The following is a 22427-nucleotide window of genomic DNA, read 5'->3' as shown; positions in this document are numbered from 1 at the left end:
AAATTATTTATTAAATGAAACTGAAGCTGAAACACATTGAGTGAATACACATTGGATAGGTTATAAAAAGAATTTTGTAATTTTCAAATGATGCACCTAATGTACAATATTTCATGTCACTTTTACAGGATAACATACACATAAAAGTTAGTTTGTCTCTATTGTTTTAGACAACCAGCTGATCATAATAAAACTTCATTTCACTACAATAAAATCCCTCTGAGAGATGAGACATGATGACATTTTGTTGTCCAGTGCTACGCCACATTATGAGTTGTGGTGGTCCAGATGTCATCTCATGTTTGGAGTGTCGCGGTTTGTCAACAACTGCCTTCTTCCCTTGTCATCCTCCATCTTTAACTTTCCCTTCTTGTCCTCGGAGACTAAATCCCTGTCATTATCAGTGACGCTGGAGATACTGAAAGACATACATCACTTTGAGGGCGCTGGATGACTATCTGTGCTGCTCAACTTCTCTCTGATCCACAGACGTGATGATATGCGTGTACAGGCGTGTGGCTGCACCTTGCTATTGATCCCACATGGGATTATCACATCTCTGTACAGGCTCTGCACTGGCCTCCTCCACTCTGTCTCCTTGGCGCAGCACAGACATTATGCTAGGCAGTAACACAGCAGGGTAGCCTGCTTAAGCCTTTTTCCCTGTGTGTGTGTGCAGACACAATAACACCATCTTTCTCTCTCCTTACAGAGCACCAGGACGGGAGAGTGGGAATGAGATGGAGAAGCTAGCTCAGAAAGACTCCCTGTGGAGCTGGAATGGCGGCCGCAACAATGAGGAATTTACTGGCTGATATGAGGCGAATGCAGAGTCTGCCGGACTAGAGGTTGGTGGAGTTACTCTAATCTGCAGCCGTACTCCAGCATAAAGATGGGGGCATTACTGTGGTACAGCAGCAGCCTTAACACATTTACATGATCCGCACTTAGGTTTCCAGCCGCAGGGCCTGAACATGTTGCAGAATACACTTCTCCCAGAGGTGGTCTACAAGGGCTTTTAGATGGCAGCGGCAGACATTCAGCACTCTCAGAAGAAATCAGCTATTTCCATATTGTTTAGGTTTTGATGAGATGATTATGCCATCTAAGGACAATGAAGTCTCTGGAGAGTCAGGACAATAGAGACATAAAGCGTTCACGTACTAAAGGCAGAGCAATAACCAGAAAACTACCCGTGTGTCAATCACATAACAAAACACAGGCAAAATGTAGATCTCAAAACACAGCAAACAATGTAGCAGTGAAACAACTATTATCCATCACAGCAGAGCATATTCCAGTCTACAAAGAAACTGAGTCCCTGATGCTACAATCATGTGCTGGCCCCATGCACAGTGTGAGGAAAAGACATCAGTTACAGACCAAACCAGACTGCTTATTTATTATACAAACCAAATTTCTGAGTTTGCCCTCATTATTTGTAGGTAAATGCTTTGGTAAATGCAGGCTAATAAAGCATATGTGATGTAACCTCAAAAATATTATAAAGCCTACTACTTTTTGCGTTTTCTTTTAGAATTACTTTCCAAAATACCCTAAACTATGAGCACAATTAGTAAGACATGATTTTATTCTCATTCTCCTCTGCAGCCAGAGGGTGGCAGTAGCAGAGTGCGATCAAACTCCTTCCCAGGCTTCTCCATGGCAGTTAGCTCAGCCATCAGGCTCAGGTTCCTCTTTGACCTATGAAGCCAAACTGCAGCAGGCTTCCTCTAGGACAGAGGTGTCCTAACAGTTCCACAAAGGGCTGTGTGGCTGCAGGTTTTTGTTCCAACCAAGCAGCAGCACACCAGACTTGACTCATTTAATCAGCTGATTTCAGTCTTCAGACAGTTGATTGGTCAAACTGTGTGCTCTTGATTGGTTGGAACAAAAACATGGTCCTTTGTGGAACAGTTTGGACACCTCTGCTCTATAATTTTAAATAGTTATCTGTACAATGTACGGCAGAACCCCAGCAGTTTAGGTTTGAAGGCTAAGGAACAGGTTAAAACATAACCTGAGACATTTAGATTCATTTATTCAGCGTGTTCCATGTGCAAACCCAAGCCACACTCAGTAAATTTGCATTTATGCATTAACCAATAATCCCCTGCTGGTGAACTGTCAGTCATAACTAGGAGGAAAGAGGGAGGAAAAGAAATCACTTAGCTAAATGGCCCTGGGTTAATTTCTCAGACACATGTTAGCCAACATGTAGAGGAGAGTTTGAGCTGATGTGCATCAAGGTGAATATGATGCCATTACGCCAAGCAGAAAAAGGCAGGGCCGCTGATGGCTGTTTGTGATACAGAGTGACACTGTGTCTTTAACTACCTACTTTCTAATTTCCGACCATTTACACACACACACGCTGCTTAAATGGTGTATTTGTGTGTGGCATTTAAATGAACATCATCCACAATCAGTCCCCTGTTTGCCGTGAGCTGTGGCAGGTGGACATTAATATGCCTCTTTCCTCCTTGCTTTGGTCTTGCTTTTTTAATGTTAAGTTTCTGACTTATATATAGGAATATCTAGCTCTTTGTAAACAGGATTATGTTCCTTTATTTTCCTGTATGTTGGTTCAGTTTTGGTTTGTGGTGGTTCTGCTGTGGATCTCCTTAGATTTTGATCTGAAATGACCATCTGGGGATAAAAAAAGCAAAAATCAGCTGAAAACCTCTGATTTCCTGCAGCTTTCTAAAAGACACCAGCATTTCCATTACCACTGAGCGAGGTTAAATTCACCGCTATCCCTCAAAAATCAGGAAAACTAGATTTAATAAGCAGATTTACCCATAAAAGGCAACTCAGTGAGCCAACACTCAAATCTAGATGGGGTGGGGGTGGGTTCACAGAGAGGATGGCAAGGGGAATTCAGAACGCTGAGTCAGGTCCGGATGACAGACGGCAGGACAGGTCATGGTGAGGTCACATCCTGGAGTGAAAGTGGATATGAACAAACTTCCCTCCGAGTTTTGTTGGTGCCAGAGCTGTCCCTTAACCTGTCCCTTAACCTGTCCCACAACCTCGGTGGCACCAGGATCGAACGGCTTTCAGACAGTCATACGGGAGCTTTACGGTCATACGGGAGTAAACAAACTGGAGTCCCCTGAGGCCTGAGAACTGAGAAGCTCGATCTGGTCTTCTGACAGCAAAAACAGCCTCCTAAAAACAGAAAGATATCTTATCCAGTTTCATTCCTGGGATTACACCTACACACAAGTACAGCGTAATTACTGTTAATCTACAGCACATTTTCTGTACCTTTCTATCTGCTTACATTTAATCTTGGTTTGGGTGTGCAGCAGCAAGAGGTGACATAAAGGCAATTAGAAAGAATGCATCCTGACTAAAATACAATATAGAAATGGCTGCCAAAGGGACACAGACATTATCCAACTGACAAGGACATTGTCTTAACACCTGCCAAGTATTGATGCTTGAAAACTCTTTTTGTAAACAAGAGAACACAAACCATTATAGACCTAAATGAATAATCAATAGGTCTGTGCCAGTGTTGTACATCTGGACTGTGTGCTTCTTTACCAGTCCTCTTTGCAAAACTGCTCCGAGCTCTGTCAAGTAAAACTGGGGCCATTAGCAAACAGCAATACTGACCCAAGTTCTCACTTAGATAGGTCTAAATTGGACTTTAGGACATAGAGATTGTTGTTTTAACTGTGGGTTTCAGGTTTGGGGTCATTGTCTTGCTGGAAAATAGATCTTCTTTCAAGCTGCAGTTATGCTGCACACAGCAGATGTTTTTCTTCCAGACTTTAACCATCTACCTTCACAAACCCTTCAGGGTCTACTGCAGTGAAGTATCCCCACAGCATGTTGCTGCCACCACCTTGCTAATGGGAATGGAGTATTTCCCACCGTGCTGCTTCATGGTAGGCCTGATGTGTTTCTGCTGATGTGATGTGTTTGGCCTATATCAAACACAGATGGATAAAAAGTCTTGATTTAGGTCTCATCAGATCATAATTGAAAACCTTTATCTACTAATGAAATACCCAGGCAATAGCTGCTGTATGGACAGCATCTCTCACCTGAGCCATGAACCCTGTAACGCCTTCAGCGTTACCACAGGCCTCATACTCTTTTCATTTACTAAGACTGAGCTCATTATAGTCTGAGGGGTTTCCAGCACCCCGCAGGGTTCTCATATTCTTTTCACGGGCCTTGTTGCTGAATTTGTTTGAATGTTCCTTTGTCTTCATGAGTTTGTTGTTGCCAGGGAATTTACTTTCACGCAGTTGCATCCACAAGTGTATTTAACTCACAATCACTTGTCACACCTTGATAACACACAGGTCTCCAGTAAACATGTTATGCAACTACTAAAAACAATGATCAAGACCAGTGATGTTTAGGTGTGCCGCAGTAAATGGGGTGAACACTTAGGCCAGAGGTGTCCAAACTGTTCCAGAAAGGACCGTGTGGCTGCAGGTTTTTGTTCCAACCAATCAAGAGCACACAGTTTGACCAATCAGCTGTCTGAAGACTGAAATCAGCTGATTAAATGAGTCAAGTCTGGTGTGCTGCTGCTTGGTTGGAACAAAAACCTGCAGCCACACGGCCCTTTGTGGAACAGTTTGGACACCTCTGTCACAGACCTTTTGATAATACTAATAGATCAATACTAAATTAAAGTTACAAAAGTACTGAATAAATCTGTTGCTTAACTCTGGTTTTACGTGGTAAAAAAGAACAGATAGCCCTCAAGCAGAGTGATCTAGCATTTTCAGTAATGTTGCATTCTCACAGAGATCAGGTCTCTCATCTGTCAATCCTGGTGCAGCATCTCAAACTGCCATGGATGGCTCTGTGGCAGCAGACACAAAGAAATCCTGGAAGGGAATGGTGATGGCTGGTGGCGGCAGTGGGGGTGGGGTGTTCCAGCACAGTTTGGGGGGAGGGGCAAAACATTACCCCCTCTAGATATCCATTACTCAAACAGGCTCAGCATGGGGGATCATGCCCCCCCCCCCCCACAGCAACCCATGGAAAAGGGGTCACATACATCATCATGACAGTGAAGTAATCCCCACATAGCCAGCACAACGCAAACACACGCGCACTGGAGACGTGTACTGTATATGTCAGCCAGATTTGAACGCAAGGAGGGGCTCAGGTGACGGAGGAGTGTGTGTGTGTGTGTGTGTGTGTCTGTCGGGGGGGTGGGGGGAGGGCGCGGGGATGCCGGGAGAGATGAGGACATAACTGTGGCTTTCCAGGGAAATTCTTCCACAGACTAAGAGGTGCAGAGATGTTGAGCTGTGTTGTTTTTCTTTACCCGTCATACAGCATTAAAGTGTGTCCAAAAGCACAGAGCCGCAAAATGCCTTTTGTCCCCGCAGCTATCCATTCACTGCTAATCTACACACTGCTCCGAGGCTTGCTGGACAAAGGCTGCTAGGGCTTATGTTCTGGTCGGTTGACTTCTGTGGCTTAAACAAATGATACACTTTTACGAAAAGCATTATGCTGGAAGGAAAAGTTAGGTTCCTGATAAAATGCCTCAAATTTGAACTCAGCTTAAGATGTAACTGTTTGTTTTTGCTGTAGAAAGGAAAATGATTACAAGTCACAATTCACTTGCCTGAAAATATTACATCGGTTCATCTTTCATGGTACTACACTGGGATAACATGATACATATTAGCAGTGCATGTTTGTGAGCACAAAAGTATCCATTGATATCATATTCATGGCCACATATGATCCAACATGCCTAATCTAATATGGCATAAAAAAAGAGAGTCCGCACAGTGTAGCAGAGCCCAGGATCAAAGCGACCCTGTATCTGTCCTGTACACACCACTCAAAGCAAGCTTATCTCCTCAGTGCACGGGTAAAAGCACACATCATCACAGGCAGGGGCTAAAAGGGGACAAATGAGGGTTAAGCTGCTTTCAATATTAGTTCTTTTTGAAAAGATGACTCCATAAATATGTAGCAGGCATGAATCCAGGCTTTATTTACAGGTCAGATGACTGAATGCGGACCGGCAGGGAGGCTATCTTCCTGAGGAGTGGAGAAAACTGGGGCGAAATACAGCGAGTTAGTTTTCTTTTTAACACATGGGAGCACCTTTCTGAATGAAATGTTTTATCCTGATTGGAGACCAATATAGTTTCCGAACAGTGGGCTAAGGAGAAACAAGCCTTCATAATAAAGTCTAAATGTAAGTTCATAGTATGGGAATAAAGATCAAGTTGCATTAGATATTCCTGACTATTAAAGTAGGAATCCATAGCAAAATAGAGACTACAGCAGTGTCTGGCCTGATGATACTGTAAGAAATTCATGAACTGGTCCATGGGCCTGAATCCAAAGTTAAGAATCCTATTCTGTGCTGTTTTAGTTGGAATGACTTACTCTGTGTTGGACACAGTGCAAGGAACACTCCCACACGCTGCTCCCAGGTGATCACAAAAACTAGGACAAGACATACTGTACAAAGAGGGACAAACACACTGTCCCCCATTTTTTTTTTTGATTCGCTGCCATCCTTGCAGCCCTGCCCTGTGCAAATGTAACTGGAGAGCTGACTGTTTGTATTGGAAACTGGAGCTGCCTTTGCAGTCAGGTGGGAAAACAAGGTAGGGGACTTTAACCTGCATGTGCAACATAATAGTGTTCAGAAAAACAGAGGGAGGGGCTACAGAGCCAACAATGCACTACACAAGCAGACACAAGACACACCTCCTCTGATCTGCATAAACACCTAGGGTTTTAAAAACAAGAAATGAACTGAAATCTCTCTCACATCCTGTCCAATGCTGGAAAATGAGCCTGTTTTTTCATGTGCACAATTTCCAGTTGATTTCCTGGCTATTTGAGGCAAATAAAGGAAGTAACTAGGGTATGCAGTTTGGCACCATGGAAACTGTGGTCCCACCCCAGAGTTCAGCGGTAAACAGGTTGAAGCTGTAGCAGCTATCAGCGGAAATCAGAGATGGAGACATCAGCACAGAAAAAGACAAACGACTTACTTCAAAAATAAAGAGGATAGAGTCCAGCTCCTCCCTTTGAGATTTGTTCCCTGAAACACAAGGAAAGTACTTAGGTTTTTAAACACACAACCTGGAGCTACACTGCATTAGCTTCATCAATAATGTAACAATAATATGGGCCACTCATTTAAAGGAACTTGTGTTACCATGAAAGCATACTCCCAGTGGGAATGTATCCCCCTACACATGATAGTGCTATACTGGTTATACTGGACATAACCAGAAACCGCTTCTCTGTGGGCTCATATACTTGTTTCTCTGTACATGTGGGGCAGAGGGAAATAAACCCCTGGCACAACACACACCATTAAGAGGAGGGAGAGGGTTAATTATTGAACCACCATCAAGGGTGGTGGTCAACTAGTCAGTGTGCAGTTTATAAAAAACATGGTTTGAGCTCACCTTTTTGTTTTAAGTTGCTTTCCAGTGTAATGAAATTTTCATAGAAGATAAAATAAATCTGAGAACAGTTGCTCTCGAAGAATGCCTTCAGTTCACTCTTGTCAATGATATCTGTGGAAAAAAAGGGAAACACTGTCAATGACATCTTAGAAGTAAAGAAATAAAGCTGCTCACATGAAAAAAAAGCACATTATACCTTGTTGCTAAGATGCATCTTAAATCTGGATCTGGGCAATAACTTATTGTGAAAGGCAAACACATTTTGTCGGGATGTCTGTAAATGATAATATAGTGTTGTAACGTGCATTTGTGTTTTCCAGGTCATAAAGGCATTTTGCATTGTCTGTAATGATACAAACCAATTACCCGAACTCATTTAAAAATGAGTGATCCTACTTGTTTGGTCAAAATGTAATTTTGGTTAATTTTCTTTCTCAGAATCGTTGAATATCTAACCAAAGAAAAACGACTGTTGCTTTGATTTTGTCAGTGTTGTTCAGCTGTACTAAGATCTCATGATATGTTCATTTTCTGTGTCCATGTGTCCAGGTTTGTCTGTGCACAGAAACTGCCACTACATATCTTTTGGTAACCTGTTTGAAACACCTGACTTCCTCTGAGTATCCCGTGTCGTTAATTTAAAGACGCTCCCTGTATTATATGCTGTCTCTTTAATTCAAATGCGACAATGTTAAAATCACTGTTGCACAAATGCCTTTAGACTTGTTCCCCATTTTGCCAACTACATCTGCTTTACATCAAGGCAAATTGCTTCACTTCCTTGGCCTGTGTAACTTCACCCACCTGTAATCACGTGTGGAATGATGACAGGCTTTGTGAACGTGTAGAAAACAATCTTGCCACCCAATCTGATAATTTCACAAACCTTGTGGAAGTGCAGAGATTTCTAAAACATCCCCCTGCTCATGATGCAATACGGTATAAAGGATTTGATTTGAGGTGGAAAGAGAAGCACAATTTGAGACAAAATCACATCTATGTGCCACTAACTCTTGTACTGAGGATATTTCTCTCACTGCTGTTGACCTATACACTGCTCCACAATATGTTGAATACTAGTGAGTGTAGGAATGTGTTTCATTTCCAAGATTTTTTTTTGCGCTTTTAGCAAAAGGCACTGTTAAGTGCACTCAGCAAATATATGTTGGTTTTCCGAAGTGCAGGACAATTCACATTGATTTTTAGTCCCCATTTAGGATGCAAGTTTCCCATCACAGCTTGGGTGAGTGTGGGGATTATCTGGCGTGTTTGGATATGAAGAGGGGTGGTCTGGATCGAGGCCACGCCACCTAAGGCTGCAATAGTTACTGAGGGAAATAGGTGGTACATGTGTACAATAACAAACAGACTAGCACTGACAGAACCCTAAATTCATGCAACGAACCCCTATCATTTGCCATCCTAATACAACCGTGGTAATGAGGTAGGTCTGGACTGAATAATCAAATATAGGCCGGGAGGAGTCCTGGCACAATAACAGCAATTAAGGTTCACCTTCTGCTGTGATTCTGCCTCTACCACATGGCAATCTGGAAGACGCCCAGAAGCAGTCCAGCTCATGTGAAGTGCTGCAATTATGTTAGTCTGGGACAAAGACTCAGATGAGTTATCTTTGCCCTGAGATTAAAGCAAAGATAATGAAGATGCATGATGGGAAGATCAAGGCAATGGTATGACTGCCTTTAGTCTTCAGCCTTGACGCAGGAAAAGCAAGCAAGGCATCATCTGAAGATGTTAAGATGTCTAAAATGTAACAAGGAGGTGGATCCAGTTGAGCCTTAAGAGCAATTAATAAAATCTTAAAAAACTCTTTCTAAAACTACCAAAAACAAGTAGCCAGAAAAAAATGCAGGGATTATAAAGATCTCTACATTTTTCTGTTGTATTTTCTCCGCTCTGTCTTCCAAACAAAGAACACATCCAATGCTCGAAGTCCACCTCTCAAAGAAAGCAACACTTCATTAAATGCTCCTTGCTCCTGGCACGGAGCTAATCATATCTGCTAAATTCACATTTAAGCACAAACTCTGACACACACGACTGAACAGCCTCACACACACACACACACACACACACACACGCACGCACACACACACACACTATGGACCTTAAGGAAAACTTTAATGGTAAGAGTAATGATTGTCCATGCAATGACTTACAGTCTCACAGTTTTTCTCTCCTCTGGCATGAGCAGCAACAGCCGACACCTGAGGCTGTGGACGCAGGCAAAGTCAAGCACATTTGAGGTGAAGTAAAACCACTGTTACTGGTTTCTTCCCAACCAGTGCTGTTAGCATTTATTTCTTTGGGTTTATCTCTGAGCTGGTAGCATCAGCTAACCTAGACTGCTTGTCTTCAGTATAGGTAGCTGCTCTCCTGCACCTAAACAACACTCCTGGCTGAAAATCCCATGGGCCTCTATACTAGAAGATGTGTGCAGTCAAGTGTGGAGAATGGACTTGAGCTTGTACTAAGACAAACACCTCTTAAAGACAAAAACTACTACTACTACTACTGCGAAATGTGGCAAAAAAAAATACTGCATGAATCTCATTTTAAGTAAAATTTATCTTGGTTTTCTTGTTTGTTTGTTTTTAGAAAATTTACTGTCACAGCTGCTGCAAAAATAAAAATTGCTTTTTAAGTTGTGCAGTTATTAAGGACCAGGAATGTGACCCAGACCAGTACACGAGGGCTGGAGTCTGAAGGCGCTCCAGTCATGGCCCATCACGTGCTTCAGTTTTTACCACTGTTTATTCTGTTGGGAGGGTTTCTTAAAAGCTCAGGAAAACAGGGGAGGAAAGGAGAGGATGAGAACATCCTTACTGAAACTAATTTTGGAAGGCGCTAGGATCAATGTGTGTGTGTGTGTGTGTTGTTTTTGAGAACGCATGAGCACGTTTATCATGTGCATCAGAGAATGGGCTGCTGTTCAGATTAAACAGGTTTAAGCCAGATTACAGTTGACTTGCTTCATGCTCTCACATTCACCAAAGTCCTTCAGACAACAGGCAAAGAATAGCTTTACCCTGTGTTCTATAATTAGGCCATTACTTAAGTCTGACACTTAAAAGTCAGTTCCAAAATAATTTAGTGCCTAATGTCAATTAAGATTTGAACATGTCGAATTTAACAATCCAAAAAAATTGCATTTCATACTATCAGACAGGTCTGATCAGTGCAAATCCTGTACGCGTGTACATGAGAGTGATAGACAAAGGATAGAGAGAAAGTCCATAATGATTATGCAACTCTAATTTGAATATTGTTGGGTGTGTCAGGAGTTGATGGGGAGGGGCGCAGACAATTTCACATGTCATGCTGCATGCCACAGAGCCATCACAGCCTGTCATCCTGTGCTCTCCAGTCTTCAGACTCACAGCTCTGCATCTGCTCAAATACCCCTCACCAGCCACTGGAGCATGACGGATGGTGGGAGAGGCCTTAAGGGGAGAGAGGGAAAATCTTAAAAAGGAAGATCACAGGACTTCTGACACTGAGCAAGAATCTCCAGTGGACGCTAACCATTTCAGAAAAGGCTGACAAGACACTGGTCAGCCTCCCAGTACTGAAGTCCAGACAGGAAGTCGAGCTCTGTGATTCAAATTAGTAACAGGCCTATTGTCCAGGCTTCATACAGTTATAGCAAACCTCACAGAAACCAGTGATGAATAAATATTCTGTATGAATTGTCAGTTACTATTGACATACTATTGTCAGCAATGATCTATAGGCTGAGTAGAATGATCTCTGGTTTAGAGTTTTACCTTTTGTAAAAAACAAACAAAAAAAAAGCAAATGTTTGGCTGAAAGGATGAAGCTGTACAATGGTTGTAAACATTGTGAGCGCTTGATATCCAGCGAGACCCTTCACTCAGTGGCTTCACTGACGTCTCAGGTAACAGCATGTGGACAGAAAGAGACAGAACCTGTTCTCCGAGCCCTGGGAATGCAGGGGATGACACTGTATCCCACGAAACCAACAAGATAACTGTCTTTTTCAATTGACACCCCTCCTTCTGCAAGACTCCCATGTCAAGAACAGGAAAACAGTGTTGGATGAACAGCAGCTGTAGAGAGTGGGGATCACACGGGGCTGTCATGGTGGGAGGAGACCTTGTGTCTGGTGACACTGGTGACAGCAGCTGAATGAGCGGATGGCCTGGTTGTTTGAAGAAGTTAATGCCAACACTCAATGATCTGATTCACACTGAAGAACTAACAAAAAGGAAAAGAGAAACCCCAACCAAGTTCAGTAACATGACAAAGCAGGGCTCAATTGTTGCTCCAAATGCTATGCTAGTAATTCTACTTCCTACCAAATGAAGCTAAATAGTCAGCTAGTGCCCATCAGCTGCTTAAACTATAGTAAACTATCCTGCAAGGGGATCATTAAGTCAGCCTTATTGTTAACTGACTAAAAACGGTATGACCCATGGTCTAGATACTGCTGACAGTGATAACTTAATGATGCAGAGCCCCATAATCTTCTATAGTGGAATTAATAAACACATGCCAAACAGACCAGCCATGGCAGGTTTGGGTTGGACGACACTGTTCTCTATTGTGATACACTTCCTGTTAACTGTAAGGGAAGGGCAGATGTTCCACCCCCATGTCAGAGGACCAGCTGGAAAATAATAATGTGCAATCAGAGCTGAAGGCCATAATGTAATATTTTGGAAGGCACAAAAACACAGCATCTTCTCAGCATGTTCTGTGGACGCAGATATTATCGGCTCAGTGACATTTCCAGAAAATCTCGAAGGAAAAATATCCCACCCAGGTGTCAGTGCAAAGATTAAGCTGTTATTTTCCAATCGCTGGCTGGATAAACACGGAGTTCTGATATTTCAGATGTCGTCACATCACTGAATGTCTCCCAGTGTCTCACAACGACTTGTGGGGGCCAAGGGCGAAAGGGTGGATTGAACTGCTGAATCCCACACAGTATTATATAACTATATGGGATGCCTTTGGTGCATAACAACTTCACATAAAGTTTAACACTGGAAAGAAGAATACCATCCATCTGGTGGTTAGAGGAGCATAATGTTAAGCTTTGGCTGAATAATTAGCGTCTCTTTCTCTTGCTTGCTATTCAAATGAACTGCTGTTAAACTGGGTTTGCCCAGCAAGCACCAAGAGTGTGCACACAGCAGCGTGCACACTGGGCTTGTCAGTGAAAATGGGTGAAGGTCATCTAGTCAGCTGAAGCCTATGGTATATTTACACAATCAAAGCCAAACGTCAGGCTGCTCTGCCCACAGCTCCCTGTTCAAACTTAATCAGCACACAACGCATGCAATAGTAACAGCTCACATTTAATGTTCAAAGGTTGTGTCAAACCATAGTTTGACCTTCTGGGCAACCTACAATATATGCTGTTTATACCACCTGAAGCAGAATCATTCATTTGCAATGTCATGCTCCAAAAGCAGTCTAATCAGGTCTTTGATCACACATACCCTCATTTGCATTAGCTCTGGGCTAGCGAACACCGCAGGTGCACTATATTCTTGCCAGAAAGGGGATGAGGAGAGAGAAAAGACTGATATGTTTCTTTGGCAGTACGCTCAGATCAGACACAGAGGACTCTTTATAGGCCCCGGCAGAGGGATGCCTGGAGGGTGCCGACACATAGAAGAAGAGATACGGGGGTGGTAGCTAAAGTGGAAGCTGATGGATGCACCATAGATGGCGCTTCCCTCCCCTAAGCGGTTTTCTATAAACAAAGGAAGGCCATGAGAAAATCAAAGACGCGGAGAAGATAGAAGAATGATGTGGAAAATAACTAAATTCGTTTGTGGCCAGTGGTTTGGAGAGGAGGTTGATATTTGACCATAGTGAAAGGAGGTTAATCATAAATCTGTTGCAACCGGCTGAGGAGAGTGAGTCTGTCACATGATGCAATTCACAGTTACAATAGGTAGCAGGCTGTGTGAGCCTCACTGGAGGCCTTGATAACACACAGCCGTTTCTCATCCTGTTGAATGTGCCAGTCTTTTTCCTCTTCCTCTTTTCTCTAACTGTACTCACAAAAGACTCATCTTCTCTGGGCTGGTTAAGCTCATAAAGTTTGCAGTTTGCAGAGCAGTGCAGCTGTGGACAGTGGACTCGCCGGTTTTGAGCTGCTAAGGAGAAAATATTAATAATTGGCTTAGCCATGCCACGTATTGTCCTGTCTGAGCAATGTATTCACAGTAAATGATTAACATACTGCTAAGCTAAAGCAACGCACTAAAGCATGCTGCTCTCTCTGAGTTGACAGATGCACCATGTGAGCTATAAATCACATAATGTATGTCTGTAGTAACTAAACCTTCTCTAAAACGTCAACAGGCCTCTGAAATAACAGGATGCTTCTAACATACACAACAGCAATGTCATCATATTATTATGATTATCAGAATTATTATTAATAAGGATTACTGTTATGATTCAGGGCTCCCTACAAATTAAAGCTGCATTAAAACAAATCCAAGAAAATTAATTAATTTTAATAATTATTATGAAAGAGGGCTTTCCTGCATTCACACTGCAAAAAACACTTTTGATGCATATGATTTCATTATGATGCCACTGTGCCAAACACTGCATGAATGCCTCTTGACTTGCAGACAGCGTCTAGCTGTGCAACAGATTGGGGCCTATAAGTCTACAGAGAGCACAGTGTGAAACAGTCATGGTAGAACTGGCAAAGCCTGACCTTATTCCCAGTCTGAGTTCACACATTATAGAGTGGCTTATCTCGGCAGCTTAGCACTAAAGAGCTGCTAAACTGGCAACTTCCACTCTTCCTCTTCAGGTAGCCCTAAAATTCTTCATTTCCTTGTAAAATGATTCCTACTGGACATAGTTTTCCTCAAATGGAGGTCTGGAAAAAAAAATCTAATTAAAGATGGATACAAAACCAAACAGTAAAGCCCTTACAGCTTCCCTTCTTCCCTTTCAGCAAAGGTATAAAACATCACAATTCATGACAAGGAGTTGTGTCTGCAAATTATTTTTATGTTTAAATCCAAAGTGAAAAAGTTATACTATTAATTCAAATAGATTGTAGTCAAAAGAAGGCCAAGCCTGCATCATTTTATTATTTTGTATTAGGGACCCAAGCCTTAATTAACCGTGACAAAGAAAACAAGGCTGGTGTCTCAGAAAAAAAAAAAAACCTTCTATTTTCTAAAGTTTTACCTACTTCAGTCCCCACTTAGTCCCTTTGAAACACTTAATTTGTAACTTTTTCAGGTGTCCTTGTTTTTATCCACTTTAAATGAAAAGAAAATGTTATAGCAACTTTTTTTTTTTATCAGTTGTGATGGCCATTCAACTTCAACTTTAGCTGATCTCTCACTTCTTTTACACATCAAATGTCATCACCAGGGGGCTCGTAGAAGAGAAGTGCTGCCTTGAAAAATACCAGTGAAGTGTGTATACAGATATATTTTTTTTTAATTCCCTTTTCTACAATAGTTTATCACCAAGTACCGGTCACCAGGGTTGCTAACTTAAAATTTGCTCTCAACATCTCTGTGTAGCAATCTACTAACACTGTAAGCCAAAGTTAAGTGTTTATTTTTCTTTGGCTTCAAAGCCCAAAATCCATAGCAGATTAGCAAGAGCTTGGGCACTCCGACAGGCAACATAAAATGTAAATCCACTTTGAGATCAAATCTTGTTAACATATGCTGCTCCAGTAAACCACAAGTCTTGGGCTAGGTTTGGCTTTTATAAAAGGGAGGACAGGTAAACAGTGTAACTGGACGGACTGGTTTTTCATGTGCTGTGTAAAAATCACACAGATATTATCCAAAGCTGAACACAGAGCTCTGGTGTTTTCAGAACTCTGGCTCTCCAGCAGGCCAGCAGCTAAAAGAAAAAAGCCTTTCATTCAGCACCATGTGATTTTTATCATATTTGAAATTTGGGTTTCAAGGAAGCTCAGAGACACATGACAGTAACGCCACAGAATGAAATCAGAAAAGCAACAAGACACACTGCCAAAGCTCTCTGTAGATCAGAAACATAATACTACTTAAAGGTTAACAACATGTTTATATTTTGAAGTCATGTGTTACAACATGTAGCCTAATAACTCAGAAGTTCATTAGAAAAAAAAGAAAAAAAATATTAGGTAAAAAATGTACTTAGTCTAAAAATAGCTAATGACTTATTTTTTAATAGTATAAATGAGGAAAGACATGAGACACTGAAACAGAGTCAAGTATTTATGTCATGCATGCCTGGTATAGAAGTCAGTGACACGTTTCAACTCCCATCTGTTTTAAAGAGCCTGCTCTGTGATGGTATATGGAGACTGAGAATAAATGATTCATCTAGCCTTCTGGAGCTTTAAAAAAACAACCACCAAATCCAAGAGTTGAAGCGAGAGCAACTGGACTCAGTTGCAGAGTCCAGCTGCCCTTGATTCAACTCTTCTTGGATAACCATGACCTGGATTACTAAGAATTTTCACAGACAACAAATACCAAAGTAAACCACAATCCATACCCATAATGACATCCCTGAAAAGTTTGTTAACTGGCAAGACCTGTTTACTGATTATTTTGCTAGGAACATGCTGCAGCACTCACAAAATATCAGTAAGAGCCCATCACACTCTACGAGGTGTGGTGATCCAGCCCCAGTAATAATTGTAACGTGCAACAGCCACCTATGCTGCTTTATCATGGCATAGTTTGCAATTCTAATGACCCAGGGACAGCGGCACAGGACTTCTTTATACAGCCAAATACTTACCTTGACACCGCAGGAACAGAGGTGGAGAGAAACTGAAGTTCTAAATTATAGATTTAATTTCCTCCATTTATGCCTAATCACTTCACTAAACAGTTGTACTAATCTAACTGTGCAAAAATGCTGCTTCACAACATGTTAGTCTCTGTACACATCTGCGTGCTGGCTGATAACTTATTCTTGTTATACACAGCAGAGACGCCCAGCTCCTTTCCTAGCTAGACTTTTTATATGCAAGCGAACTCAAATTTCCTTTCTCGAGTAGAGCTTGACTGATACTGCCAGTCCCATATTACTGGCTTACCACAGATAGCAGCGCTGGCACATACGGCTTGGGCCTGGGTGGTGAATTTGGTCACGGGAAGTAAATTAAACTGCAATATTAACTAAAGTCGAGCTGAATTTAGTACTTCATGATTCTATCGAAGTATTTACTATGCAAATTACAACCATGCAACCTTACATACTCCATAATTTAAATGCAGCTCTGCAGATCTGATGCTAAGGGAAAGAGCTAAGATTCTAAATGCCAAGACCATAATGACAGAAGCTGTTATCATAATAGGCAACACTAGACTAAGACCTGATAATGGCTGTCTAGTGTGAACGAACCTCAACAGCAGAAAATCTCGCTCACACAGCGATTAACTGTGTCACTTCTTTGCCCTCTACTTATGAAAGGAAGCCTCATGCTGCTTGAAAGGCTATGTTTATCTTTTAATCAGGGTTGTCTCGTATATTTTGGCCGATGGCAGAATTTAAATCAGCTCGTACAGATTTATTTGAACCTTGACACAAAAAAAAAAGGTCTATTTGTGCTAATCAGTGCCAAACAAGCTTAATTAATCCCCTGTGTTTTGCCTTTTCATGAAACAAAACTGTAATCACACTAGTTTTATGGCGTGCTTTAAATCAACACGTGACAGTGTGGTTCATTTGACAGGGGAAAGTGAATCGCACTCTAATGCTCAACAATCACCACGACGGCAAGTCACTTGACCGTTACTGTATCACTGTGAAACAGAATATTGAAAAACTATTGAAGCACAGAGACTTGTGGATTTTTATCCTTATCACAAAAGTATACAGACTTAACTTCAGTGTGTGATAGCTCGCAAGGAAATAAAACAAAAAAAAGCCTCAAGACCTTAAAAAGTTTAGAAAACCCATTTATGACTATTTGCTATGGTAGTTACATTGAACAACACTTGGAGAAAACCTCTTAAGTGTTGATATCATGCCTACATGGTGTGGGATAAAAGATCATAAGAGGCTGAAGTTATTCACAAGTCTAACCTGAGTGTTTTAGAAAAGAGGAGAATCAGAAGTCGAGTGATCTCAGCGTTTGCTTCAGCCACACAGGGGACCTTCTTGAGAGCCCTTCCAGTGCTGCGCTCATTGTTTCCTCTGGTGCTTCACCTTGTGATTTCCTCTTATCCCGGCAGCGCTTTCAGTTGACCCTGACCCCAGCAACACTCAGAGCCCGCACATGGAGAAAAGTCAGGCGTAATGACACTATATTTCATTTCTTCTAAAGATGATTGCAGAGCTTCCAAAAAAAAAAAAAAAAGTATTGCCTTTGGCTGCAAACACAACTACACCCACAAACATACCTGTTATCGCTAACAACACATGCACACATTCCCTGTTGTTCCCATACAGTTCACCAACAGGTTCAAGATGAGCTTGTTTACACCAGTGGGAGAGAACAAAGGGAAAGAAAAAAAACATCTACTTAGCTTCTTCTATTAGGTGGATTAGGTTTTCTAGTTACTCGTCCTTCAACCAGTGGACCCACGCTCAGGTCTTCATGACAGCAAAGCATATTTGAGCTAGACAGTGAATCCTACTATCACCAGCAGCACTGACTGGTCTACAGCTGGCCTGGTGCTGTGACCTTCCTGCGGAGGGAGCGAATGAAAAGAGAAATACCTGCGTCGGGATTCAATAGGTATTCCCCCAGACATACTTCAGTAAACAAAGCAGTGATAGATTTCCAACATTACTGCTGCCATTTTTTACCACCACCTTCAGGTTATTTTGGACACACTGGGATAAATGATATGCAACAGTGAATGTGAAGTGAGCTGGGCCTAAGCTCGGGAATGACTTTGAGCAGGAAACAGTCAGAGGAACAGCAGTTTGTGCCTCCACTGAAAAAAAGCAATGAGTGATCAGGTGGTTTGCTGGGCGCCTGTAATTAACAACCTCAGCCAGATCCAGCCAGGCATGACCAGCAAATTAACATGCAGCAGCTTTCACACTCTATCCCACAGATCTGCTCAGTGAGCAGAAAACCAATACAGGGCCACTCTGAAAATAGCCCAGACCACAGATTGTCCTTTCAACTACAATACTGCTGATACTACGACTAGATTCAACAAGCTTGCTTGACAAATTTCTGGTCCTCGTGGTACAAAGCCACTTATGTAACATCCAAATCAAAATTCTTGTAGCTTTACAGACAATTAATTTGGAGAGGTCGAAGATAAAGTTAACAGGCTCCCAATAACTCTTACTTGTGCAACTTATGAACAGAAATTGCACAGACATTTTGAAATCGGAGTCATTTCATTTCAGTAATCCTTAACATCATCAGTACCTTAATGGAATGAAATATTCAGGGTAGGATAAATAAGTATGAAACACTACTCTTGCTACTGCCTATTTTCAAAATTAAAAATGCAGGTTAAACTTTTCACCCTCTAGTCATTTAGAAAATTCCTTTCCGTCACGGGCTATTACAGTCATCTTTAATGTTGACATTTTACAACTATCACATGAGGGCATTAAGCCCAGCAGCCTAACCTTTTATCCAGGGTAAATGCTTCACTTGCTAATATTATGAATAGTGTTACTTACAAAAAGACAAAACACTGTGAGCCATGAAAGGAGTTCAGTTATATTTCTAAGTCCCTGTCCTATCCTCTACAGCACCCCATCCTTCATCACTGCTTCCTGTCCACACAGGAACCAGCAGCACCAGGAGGAAATCCTTCCTTAGCTGAAAGCGTGGTGAAGTCTGGGGCGTTGGGGGACATCAACATGTAGGCCCTACTATCAGCTGCTGGACAAACAGACTAACTTTATCTTTAACTGCACATGAGGGAAAGAAAAACACAGAGGACATGCAGAGCTTGTGTTGACCTCTGTTTTGGTTGTACTAGTCTTGACATTGAAGGTGCACTATGATGGCAGAAAGATTTAACCATATTAACTCACAACAAGTTTTGCACAAGCTTCTAAATACCATAAAGCTGATACTGGCAGTCACAGTTGTGCTGCTGTATAAGATATCAATAAAACAGCAAACATCCTACTACGAAAAGGTTACAACTAAGCGTGCATCGGTCAAACAAATGGTTGAAACCCTAAACATCTCAAAAGTGCCTTGTTTTTCCTTTCTACTTCTTCACTGTAAAGCTTTGCCTGAAACTGAACAGTCCATACAGTAAGGATGGGGGATTTTATTGTGGTTCACAGTTTTCATGTCCTAATGAATATAAGTTAAATGTTGTTGAAATATGTCACAGTATGAGATCTCGAAGATTTGAGATACATACATCCATACTTGGAAATTCCATAACTATAAACCATGTTGTTTGGATCTTTTTGGTAAATTTAAATAGAGACAACGTTAAATACCACAATATTAATTTCATCTATATTGCACAACCTCACCAGAGGAGTGCTTTTCTCTTCAAAGCTTTCATATTTGATTTATTTTGAAAAAACTGAGGATTTATTGATCCTGTTTTCCAGCTATTCTGGAGTTAAAACCAAGCTGATTAGACTTCACATTCATCTGCAATACTAGATCTTCTTCCTTGCAAGACACAAACTCCATGGTATAAAGAAATACCTATGCATAAATGACCTACTTTGACTGAAATTCTGGAGAGAAAGCACATTATACTATATGCTGCACATATAATGGATCTATTGCCATTTTCCTACAAACCCAACTATTCCCTCCTGACAACTGTCTTCCTCTCCACACTTTCTCAGGGTACCCACTGACCCCATTTTTTTCTGTCATGCACTGAGAATAACAGAAGTGTTAAATACAGTACAACACAGTCCCCAATACCAAGAAGTTTATCTTGGTTGTAACAGAACGAGTCTTCTCCTGTGGGATGCAATGAAAAATGTATATGTGCACGCCTGAGACACAACAGAGATTATGCTATAGTGTGAAAAATAACGATATAGATTATTTAGATAGATTTTGTTTCTAAGTTATGTGGAATTAGGTTCAGGAAAACAGAATGGCCATAAACTATTTAACTGGCATGTCATGTGCTTTCTGCTTCAATGTTTTGCAAAGTGGAATTGGCATTTAGTTGCAAAAGGGCAAAGACATCCATTATATGGACTCTTTAGAGCATTATGATAGCTGATCAATGAACAAAACCTTGAAAGTGGACTGGAAATAGGCTCCATTATGTGTAATTCAAAACTCTGATGTACAGCACATGTCAGGCAACTACAGAGCAAATGGTACGTCTCTTTTGATTATCATTGTGCAGGAACACTAGGCTGGAACAACAGCTACACCACAGTTTTATGACATGTCATAAATACGGCACTTCCTTGTCCAATGAAAGACACAAGGGACTCCACCAATGTGGCACATTAACGTATTTTTATTATTATTATTTTCTAATCAAATATCTCTTGGGTAGAGTCTTGATGTCAACTGGACCTAGCAACCAGATGGAGGAGAGACATATTCTCATTTCAACCTGAAGTATATAAACGGGGATCTATTGTTGTGCTACTCACTACACATAGTCACAATTACTACGTTTTGAAAACAGTCTGGATGACACAGAGCTAAATGACAACAACTGTGGGGGGCATCTGCAAATCAACTGCAGATGCCCTGACCATGCAGCATCAGTTAGCATTGTGTGGCTAGTTAGCCGAAAGATGAGTTAGCTCCCATTAGCTAGCATCCATGCCTTATGACAGTGTCACTTGTCTCTTATCAGTACACCAAAAAAGGGGGAAAAAAATCAATGAAAACAGGCGATGAGTGGCAAACACATCCAATTGCAAAGGTAGTTTTTTTTCTGCCATTGTGCAAATTCGTGTTACCTGTCAGCTAGCTTGCAATAGTCACCGCAGTGACAGCCAGCCAGCTAACCTGACGCCTCGTCTGACGTTAGCTGTCGGCTGATGCCAGTTAGCTAGCTCGACTAGCTAAGCCTCGGCGATGCAGCATCAAAAGCACCCGGTGACATTACACTCACCTAACAGTGACCGGAGGTGTTTGAGCCGGGTCAGCACATCCTTCTTTGGGTCCAGAACTTTCTGTGTAGATTTCTTGACGTCTCCATACCCCCTTCGAGTGAACATTCCGCTGTAAATTGCAACCGTGGAAGCTGAAATCACCTGTGTTTCACCATACACCAAGCCTCCAGTGTGACTGTCACTTTCCTCACCACCACTCTATGCTTGCTCGGTAAACATTCATCCGACGGCCGCTAAGTCCTTTTTTTGTGGGTGTGTGTAAACACGGAAGCGCAGCCTGACAGAGAGGAGTGGTCAAGTTACAGGAATACGCCTCCTTGTTTATAACCGTTGCACCTTGCACTTGCATCGGTCTTTTTTCGTGCATTTTCAGGAGTTATTTCACCTTTCCATGTACTTTACTGCTATTTTCTAGCGTAAGGCCAAGCCATTGCATTGTGCAGAGAGGGGTCTCGTCCATTTATACCTTTTGAGACCGACTCTCTTCAGTGCATTGTACTGTCTAAAACCAGTAAACTTTAGACTGGAGACTGGCATCCAGCTTCACTCTAGAGGAAGGGGGAATATATAAAGATTTATATATTCCTCTTTCTTTAATACAAGAGAGGTTTGATGAAAGGAGGTTGGAATCTGGTGGTTGTAATAGCTCCCAAGCGCCCTCTGGTGTTTAAAATAGTTAAGCACTACAATCCAGGAGTTGGGACGCATCTTTTTGATACGGCATTTGTTCATCTAATTTACTACTAATAATATATGTTTGTAATAACAACTAAGAACTTCTTAAAAGATTATTTTCTTATATTCACATCAACAGTGATTTTTGGGCCCTTTTGTTTAAAAAGAATCACAAAAGTGGCTTCTCATTCATTTTCTGTCAATTCACTACCCTCAGATTCGTTTTTCAGGTTCTCCAAGGGCCTCAAAAAAGGCGTATACAAAGCCAGTCACACCCATTGTATGGGT

General features: G+C 41.6%; 1 protein-coding gene across 4 annotated transcripts in view; it reads right to left on the bottom strand.

Annotated features, from left to right (window-relative positions):
- The window catches only part of ralgapa2 (Ral GTPase activating protein catalytic subunit alpha 2), an 88794-nt gene extending 67115 nt beyond the window's left edge, over nucleotides 1-21679 (bottom strand). For all 4 annotated transcript variants that reach the window (XM_041060166.1, XM_041060169.1, XM_041060170.1 and 1 more), the window contains exons 1-3: nucleotides 21464-21679; nucleotides 7431-7541; nucleotides 7008-7057 (exon numbers count right to left, since the gene is read on the bottom strand). In XM_041060166.1, coding sequence (XP_040916100.1) covers nucleotides 7008-7057; nucleotides 7431-7541; nucleotides 21464-21569 — 267 coding nt within the window. In that variant the 5' untranslated portion in view covers nucleotides 21570-21679. The remainder of the gene's footprint in view (nucleotides 1-7007; nucleotides 7058-7430; nucleotides 7542-21463) is intronic.
- Nucleotides 21680-22427: the final 748 nt, after the last annotated feature.

This window comes from Toxotes jaculatrix, chromosome 17 (genome assembly GCF_017976425.1).
Source record: "Toxotes jaculatrix isolate fToxJac2 chromosome 17, fToxJac2.pri, whole genome shotgun sequence".
In the NCBI taxonomy this organism is placed as follows: Eukaryota; Metazoa; Chordata; class Actinopteri; family Toxotidae; genus Toxotes; species Toxotes jaculatrix.
The sequence above is the reverse complement of the archived record's forward strand: the minus strand, read 5'-3'. Positions and strand labels throughout refer to the sequence as shown.